The sequence below is a fragment of the Felis catus genome, chromosome B4, assembly GCF_018350175.1.
Source record: "Felis catus isolate Fca126 chromosome B4, F.catus_Fca126_mat1.0, whole genome shotgun sequence".
NCBI classification, from domain to species: domain Eukaryota; kingdom Metazoa; phylum Chordata; class Mammalia; order Carnivora; family Felidae; genus Felis; species Felis catus.
Genome location: NC_058374.1, coordinates 38932797 through 38941811, shown reverse-complemented (window position 1 = coordinate 38941811; position 9015 = coordinate 38932797). Strand labels below are relative to the sequence as shown.

The 9015-nt window shown below is 46.2% G+C and overlaps 1 protein-coding gene across 9 annotated transcripts in view; it reads right to left on the bottom strand.

The window, feature by feature from the left end:
* Window positions 1-231: 231 nt before the first annotated feature.
* Window positions 232-9015, bottom strand: part of PRMT8 (protein arginine methyltransferase 8) — a 98845-nt gene continuing 90061 nt past the window's right edge. For 6 of the 9 annotated variants that reach the window (XM_045061272.1, XM_045061268.1, XM_045061269.1 and 3 more), the window contains 3 exons: window positions 3239-3313; window positions 1890-2011; window positions 232-1113 (listed from right to left, as the gene is read on the bottom strand). In XM_045061272.1, the coding sequence (XP_044917207.1) occupies window positions 1030-1113; window positions 1890-2011; window positions 3239-3313 (281 nt within the window). In that variant the 3' untranslated portion in view covers window positions 232-1029. The remainder of the gene's footprint in view (window positions 1114-1889; window positions 2012-3238; window positions 3314-9015) is intronic. The other 3 variants (XM_045061270.1, XM_045061274.1, XM_023256686.2) reach the window with 1 other exon arrangement.

The following is a 9015-nucleotide window of genomic DNA, read 5'->3' as shown; positions in this document are numbered from 1 at the left end:
GCTCCTGTCCTCCCCGCCACCCAACTTCACCCCTAAGTCCCTCTCCCCACCCTGTGAGAGTTTGCAGGGGACATGCTGTTGGACCAGTCCTGACTGCTTCTACCAAGGCACTACCTTCTGGGAGCTGGGAACAGCATCTGTTGCTCCTGTGATCTTCCACTCCAGTGTGGCCTCTGACCTCCTCCCAAACCCTCCCACCCCAGAGCACCAGGAACACAACCAGGCCATTGCTTCGCTCTCATGTGCATTTATTGAGTGCCAACAGAGTGCGTGGTACTATGCTCAGGGTTCAGAGCCACAGTCTAGTCAGAAGAAGACCAGAGCTAGTACAGAGAACGTTTCATAGCTGCTTAACATCTGTAAGGGATGGGAAGTGGGGAGAACTAATCACAAAACAAATTCCTATTCGAAAGCAACAGAATCTCCTCTGAGAGTAATATATATTCTACGCGCGCACACACACACACACACACACACACACCCTGAATGAACACAGAAATATACCCACGTGGTTGTATATGCATGCATATACAGGTGTGGGTAAATAAACTAATGTATATGCTGTACACGCACACGCACACACACGCACACACGCACACCACCGCACAGACAGGTAATCTGGCTTATGCTATCAAAGACACTATGTCTCCAGGTTCTAGTGAAGCAATCTGTCCTAGATGCCTGCAGCATGCAAAACTTGGAAGTTCCAGAGATTCACAGTTAAGGAGGACAAATGGGTATACGTGTATACTTTTCCATCCTCGGGGGCCCCAGCCACAGCACTGGAGGTTACTCTTTGTCGGCGACAACAAAGCCTCTGTGAAGGGCTCCCAGAGCAGAGCTGAGGAACTGGAAGCTCTCTGTCCAGTGGCCCACGGGAGCCCTGGTGAGTTCACCAATCTTCAAGGCAGAATTTAAAAACTCTGGTTTTCGAGAGTGTAGTCCTGCAAACGGTGTTCCTTGTTACAGAGCCGCAGATCGAGGTAAGAGTTTCTCTTCTTGCTCGCTGTCTGCAGCCTCCCACGTATGCTAACGCATTTTGTAGTCATTAGATACAGATGTTTCACACAGCTGTCCCTTAAAATCCAAATCTACCGTGAAATCGAGGTCTCGCTACAAAGGAAGAGCAAAGGGTCCCAGCATTAGTGTGGTAGCAAAGGCAAGCACCACCCCCTCCCGCAGGCAGAGGGATGGGTAACTACAGTGTTTCTAAGGTTTTCTAGCTAAGGGGTTCCCACAAACAGCCCTCGGGAATCTATTCTAGTGCCTCATTATCCACACAGGAAGTTCTTTGATTCCTAACCTAAAGCCTTCCTGTTATAATATAGAAATGTTCCCTCTGATTTCATCCTGAGAGAAAACAGAGTGGGGTGGTTGAGTCTTCTGTGGCACAACCTTCAAAGCATTCTCTAGATGCTTTTAATACACACGCTTGCACCCGCGGTTGCTCAGAAAGAATCGCACGATCCCTAACCCACCAGGCTCGCTGAAGAAACGTGAACCAAACATCTTCCCGGCCACCAGAAGCTGTTATTTCCTGGGTTGGCTTGTTCTAAATGAGCTGAAACCCATGGCAACAGCCTCCGTGCCCAAAGCCCCTCGGATGCAGAACTGGAGGCTAAATGCAAGGAAGGCTGAGAGTCCAGAGTGGGTCCTCGAGAAAATCTATCACCCTTGAGTTTTAAGGGTCCATGGTTGGAGGCCTTCAGTTATACGTAGTGAGATCCAAACCCGGCTTTCTACTGCCCCTCCCCCAGTACCTTGTCTGGTTGTGCACAAGGCACTTGGGGCACCAAGGTGAGGAGGTCCTGGGAGCTCCAGGGAACCAGCTCCACGGGTCTCTTCTTCCTTCTGACCCTGTCCCAGACAGAGACTACCTCAGCACTCACCACATTTTTGGCATTTGGCTTCATGGATATGGTCCCATAGATTTCTTCCCCCCTCCGGACAGTGAGGTAATCTTCCAAGTAGAAGACAGTCTGCTTCCAGTGGGTGTAGGGGGCATCGGGGGCTGAGGGGAGAAGAAAAGGGAGGTGGGAAGGAAGAGTCAGAGAAGATGTCTCCAGAAGGACTGAGGCTGAGACCTTGCCTAGAAGTTGCTGGGCTTCTTTTGGGATTCACTGAACCAACTCCCAGCACTTGTGTGGGTCAAGGCACCCAGCCCCTGGAGCCTGCCTCCAACCCCAGAAATCCTCACTCAGCCCCAGGGCTCCTCCTTCCATCTAGATCCCAGATCCTCCAGGCTGCTGATCTTAGCTAGGAATCAGAAGAGAAAGAAGCAGGTATTACAAGTTCCTTCCAAGGGGTGGGATGAATACCCACTCACCAACTAAACTCATTAACATAAAAGAATCTTAAAAGGCTACTGTTTTTAATTAGTTCAACAGAGTGAAGACGTTCAGACAGCGTAAGAGGGAGATTTGTAGAGTAGACCATCCTGTCTCCCCTTAAATGACATCAGGTGTGCAAATTTCTTAACTAAACCCGTGTCCCACCAACACCCCAATCCTATACATAGGCTTCCCTGCCACTTCTCTGCCCTAGAACTGAACCTGGTACCCTTGGCCCACATCTGTTGTGGGGTTTCAGCTATGTCCTCCTAACTGGATCTAAAAGAAGTAAGGGATATTTCTCATCCCACAGCCCCACCACTGGTCCAATCGCTCACTCTTCCTGCATGATCCAAAGGCACACCAATCCTGGCGACTCCCTGTATTTGCCATTAAATCCCATCCATCCTCTCTCGGCACACTACATACTCTACAACCAGAAGAGGGGGCCTGCTTATGGGCCATCTTCCTCAGCAACAACTATCTTTGGAATACTTTTCGCTCCTAGTCCACCAGTCTCTCCTTTCCTCATCCTTCAAAGTCACTTCCTTTGGGAAGCCTAGTTTGGCCACCCACCCTGAGCTTTGGTTAACACAATGCCTATCATACTATCATACTGCAGCATAAATACCTTTGTCTTTTTTCAGCTGTGTGCTTCCTCCACAAGACTGCAATTTCCATGAAGGCAGGCACCATGCCAGACTTGTTCACTGTTATATCCTCAGTGTCTACCACCACACTTGGTAGATCTGTAACTACTACACTTATAGATGGCAAAACCCAAATAGTAGACACTTTGTTATGCCTCAAGGTACCCATAGATGTTCAATTACATTGGAGACTTTGAAAACTATAGATAGTAAAAGAACCCATTATAGTAAGATCCTCTTGGCCCTTCAGTCTCTTACCTTCCTCCACCTGGATGTAGGACCCATTAATACTGATTTCCTCTTTGCTTGGGACCAGAGCTAAAAATGAGAAGACTTGGGGAGAATAATAATAAGTGCCTTTCAATACTTCAAAAACTGTCACATAGAAAGACATATGTGGCCTTATATATGGCATTGGAGGCAGAACAAAGGCTAGTCACTGGGAGTTCCTAGAAGGCAGATTTTTAATTAACCAGGAAAAATTAGGGCTGTTCTGCAATCATCTAAGCTACCTGAGGTCCAGCTTTGAGGTGTTCCTATAACAAACACTGGGGATTTACCATGCACTGAGTCTGATCAGATCACTTCTAAGGTCTTACAAACCCCAGGATCTATTTAAAAGGTAGTGAAGAGTCTTTCTTTGCCCTTTGCAATGAACTGGCTTGATCAAATGTCAGTGATCTGGTTAAAGACTTGGGTAGCCTTCAATGTATGCATTTGGGAAATCAGTGCAAACTCAAGGTCATGGCAGGGAAAAGCAGTCTGAGCATTTGGAAAGGCTTGAAGGAGGATCATGAACGTGCAGTCTGTGGCTTTTAGATCCTAGATACCCAAACATATCCAGCCTTCATGGCCTCTAAAGCATATTGCTGTCTACAGACAAAGTCCACCTGTCCCAGCCCCTTCCCTGCCAACTACATCTAAATAAATTGTCAAAAGATAGTCTCTGGTGTATACGGAGAATGGCAGTGTATGACTGACAGCACTCTCGCCCCCACTTCCTCCTACACCAGCTCAGACAGGTGTCTCTCCTGTTCTTAAAGACCTTCAGGCAAGGGGATTCAAGCAACTTCCTTCTGTCACCTAATCAGATGCCTTATGAGAGTCCCAGAGATTCACTGGCTCAGGTTTGGCAGCCATCAAGCCTAGGTGTGTCTGGTGGTGGTCCAAAAAATACACCAGCCTTGGGCTGGAGAAAAGTGGGTTTTTTTCCCCTTGACAACATCAAAAGTTTGAGAACCTCCCCAAACATTTCTGTCATGGGGTCCATCAGCCATGGACTAATCATCTAGACCACTTTTCACAATACTAATTCTCCATCAAGGTGTCCAGGAGAAACTGATTAAAATTCAGATTTCTCAACTCTACTCCTAGAGACTTGAATTCAGTCATTCTGGGGGATGTGAAGGGAGCAGACTTGCCAAGACTTAAAAATCCCCCCCATGTATTGTAGGCACAGAGCATGGCTGAAATCCCTTTACAAACCCACTCTTTCGCATCTAGAGTGGGCAAGAGTGGAAAGAACATTTAATTAGGCAACAACAGTCCCAGTTTCATGCCTCCATGTTGCCTTGTGTTTGCACTATGACCCTGGGGCTCATTTTATACACCTGAAGAATGTGGGGCATGATATCTATCTCCCCAAGTACTCTGAGAATCAGATGGGATGAGAAGGGGGAAAGTATATGACCAAATCTCCTGCTGTGCCCAAGACAGCTCCAGTTTACTTGTCTTCCTAGCATAACTATTAATAGCTTTCCTTTTCACTATCAGAAGTGTCTTTAATTGAAAGATAAATATGGTCTCCCTACCATAACACATTAACCCCATGTTAGGGTGTTGCTAAGCCATTGAATTATGTGGTTATAATCATTATGGGAGGTGGCATATCATTTTATTTATCCATAATCTATGGCTCTGACCTTCAAAGATGTTCTACATCACTCTAGTGGTCTAGAATGTCCTGGGGAAGCATCCAGAAAGGTGCTAGGTGCAAGGGTGAGCACCCAGAACAAGGCTGTGGATGACATCTAGAATTCTCATCAGTAAATAAGTCTTTCCCACCCTACCCTGCCCCAGCTATAACCTTCTAGATCATGTAACTTTCAGCATTCCCTATTATGAAGATATATTTATCCTATTAATATCCTGACCCCACATGCTAACCTCCCCTTTTCTCCCTCCCCTTCACAGTCTCTCTGGGTTGTGGGTTATGGGCAGCTTTTGTTCTATATTTTACAGTGAGTATAACCAGTACTGCCCCCAACATTCCAAGTACATATGCATTTATTCATGCATGCATTCCTTCATTCAACAGACATCAATTCAGGATGCCTATCAGTTCCCAGATATGGTCCTAAATTTGGAAAACAGAGACCTATACAGCCTTGCCTCCCCCTCACATCCTATAGCCTAAATGAGAAGACTCTCAGGCAGCAAGGTCATCCTTGTGACCAAGGATGGGGATGCAGAGCTCAGGGGGCTGTGGGAACAAATGGCAGGGGCTTTCATAAGAAGATTTTTCCTGGTGCTTTTGGAAAGGGAGTGGAATCCTGCTTCTTGTTTCACTTCACAGTGGCTAAGTGGCTGGTAGCTTTGCTTAAAATTTAAAACTTTTTCTAGCTATAAATTTGCAATTTATATTGCCCAGGGAGATCAGAAGCTTTTTAGAGAATGAAAGACTATGCACCAAGAAGCTTCTCTGACCTGAGACAATGACTCACTGTCACCAGATGGCAAAGCAGGAAGGGGCTGCTAGGCATCTAGGTCCAACTACATCATCCATAATGAGCTTGAGGCCCAGAAAGTAACTTACTCAAGACCTATCTCCTTTGTCTGGCCGCCCTACCTGGCTGACTCCTGGAAAGACTAAGACTCTACCCCAGGTCTGATTCTACTCAAGCCACTGTCCCTCCGTGCACCCCCAAGGGTCCCTGCCCCCATCCACTGAGGATGTGTCCAAGGGGAGGGGCAGCTATGCCCACTGGCTGGCACAGCCTGGAACCCTAGGTTCCTGTGCCCATTTGCGACAGCTTCTGCCTGGAGCTGCAGAGAGGAGATGCCAGAACCATTAACAGGGATTGTTTTCAAGCAGCACAATACGTGATGTGCTTGTGAGTTGGCCCCTCCAGAGCCAGCTGTGGCTGGGCTGAGATAGAAAGCTCAGGTGGCAGTCAGTCAATGGGATGGGGGCACATATAGCAGGTTACATGCTGCATGCAGTTCAAAAATAGCTGAGCCCAAACAATACAGTGTACAGACATACACATAGATGTGATAAAACTTTTTTTAAAATAGCAAGGGGATAAAGAACACAGAATTCAGAATAATGTTCATCTAGAGGCAACATGGGGGGTGATGGGTTGGTGTGGAGCCTCCATTTAGTTAGGCGGTGAGCACACAAGGATTAATTATGTGACTGTGAATTAATTTACTTATTAATTATAAATAGTATCATTATATTTATTAATAATGTACTCTGATTAATATTTATATTCTAATTAGTAGCAGTTTATTTCTTGATATCAACTAATGTATTTACATTCTAAGAACAATAATACATTTTTTTCTAGTTACTAATGTGTGCTAGTTAATAATTATTTATGTCCTAATTACTGAGGCAGTGGTGAGTTCACAGATGTTCGTTATAAATAAACAAAAGTGAACTGTGACTGATTCAATGATGTCATGTACCAAGAATTAGGATTAATTCAATTCTGAGCATCTGAGGTCCTTGAAAACAAAAAGCAAATACTCTTTTCTAGATGGTCAAAGTATAGAGGATCAGAAAAGCCCACTGACAAACCCACACTACCTGGTAAAGATGTTTGCTACCTGCTGGAAGCAAAACCCCATGTGGACATTCCCCAGGTGGCTGAGGAAGCAGTGAAACAAAGTATCCCCCCAATCCTGATCTCTATATGGGAATGCTGCTGTGAGAAGGACCTATGTCAACCAGAAGGCATAGGCCTTGATGAGAAAAGGTAGTAAGCGGATGGAGTTAGCTTTCCAGTTGATGTGAAAAGCATCAACATTGGCCAAATTTACAATCTTCTTGTTCAGGCAGAGGCAGTGTTCTAGCACAGAGGCAGTGGCTCTCAAACTGATTTGTGCATTACAGCCACCTGGAGGGCTTGGTAAGACACAGATTTCTGGACCCCACCCCAGAGTTTCTGATTCAGAAGATCTGGGGCAAGTCTTGACAATTTGCATTTCTAACAGGTTCCCAGGTCATGCTGATGCTGCTGGCCGTGGACTACACGGTGAGAACCTCTGCACCAAGGCATGGAAACAGGCAGTGCAGGACCTCTGGATGACCTTTCAGACCTACGTTTCTGGGGTTCTGTGCAAAGAGGAGGTGATATAATACTATAGCTGTAAAAAGACAGACAAGGGGTTCTTGGCTGGCTCAATCAGTAGAGCATGAAAATCTTGATCTTGGGGTTGAGAGTTCAAGCCTCACACTGGAAGTAGAGGTTACTTAAAAAAAAATAAAATCTTAAAAAAACCCAAAAAGACAAATGAGCTCAGACCTTGATCTAGACCCATGGTCTTTGAGCCTCTGAAATATAGTCCTCATTGTTTCTCACAGGGACTTGTGACGAACTACAGTGGGAGTATGACCATAGAACAGGAAGAAACTGACCCAGTGGGCTGGAGACTTTAATACGAAGGGCAAATCCTCATTATCCCTCAGGCAGCCAGGGGCTGAGTCCTTCGATTCTGAACTTAAGGTTAACCAGGACTCCTTCCTGTGGGGCATCAGGAATGTTGTTCCCGCCATCACAGTGCCAGAGAACCACCTCTGGGCAGGGGTGGGACAGCCTGTCTGCTTGACCTCAAGGAATGGAAATAAACTCAGGGAAGGGAAACCCCCAGCTGAAAGCTATGGGCTAGATCCTAGGCTTTACAAACACACAATATTTCCCAGAGTATCCCTGCCACCTTTTCTCATCACCTGTAGCAGGGCAGACCCCAGTGGAAACATCATCCTGGAGATGGTAGAGGCAGGACCAGCTTCTGTGGCTCCATCCCTGGCTTCCAATCACAGCAATGGTCCTCAGGCAGGCTCCTGTTCCACCCTCCCACCACTGCCACACCCCACCACTGTGAGGCTGAGTCTTACTTACCCTTCAAGGTCCAGGTAAAACCTCCCTTCTCCCTCCTAGCCATCCCTGCCTACCAGGAAGACAGTCTCTCCTGCTGCCACTCTAAGAAGGGGAACAGCTAAAAATGACCAAGGTTGGGAGCCTCTGGTTTTCCCCGGGACAGGGTGCACCAGCACTGGGCCAGATGTTGGAGACCAGAAGATCATGATCTTGGTGATCAGGAGACACCAGTTCTGGAAAAAACCCTTTTTTTCTTGGAGGGGCTGGATAAACCTCTTGCCCTCTCTGTTAATAGGTCAAAGAGGATCAATCGTTGTCACCAAGGCTTCAGGAAGTGAAGAATCATGTCCTTGGACTCTGGTAGAGCTCACCTACCCTTGGCACATGCATGCTGGCTTGCCCCTAACGACATGCTCCTGCTTCCCAAGAAGACTTCACATGCGTGGCCAATAGGAACATGTTCCCAGGAGCAGGACTCAGATCTTCATATACTCATTTAACAGTGATCTGTTTAGAACCCACTACAAGCCAAACACTGCTCTAGAAGCCCAGAGTGCAGAGATTCATGAGATGTGATCCCAGCCCATGGGGAGACTGAGAATTGCAAACAGAGTGAAAAATGTTGAATAAGCTACATCTGACATTGAAATCCTGTGTAGTTGTTTCAAAAACAAAAAATAAAAATAAAATAAAATAGTTATGTCAATGAGGCTGTGAAAGTGTCTCCAAGGTATATTGTTTTTTTGTTTGTTTGTTTTGTTTTTTAAGTAGGCTTCAAGCCCAGCATGGTGCCCAACATGGGACTTAAACTCACGACCCTGAGAGCAAGACCAGATCTGAGATCATGAGTTTCTTGCTTAAGTATGCCTTCTAAGGTTTATTGTTAAATAAAGACAAGGTAGCAGAGGGCACTGTGTTTGGTATAAG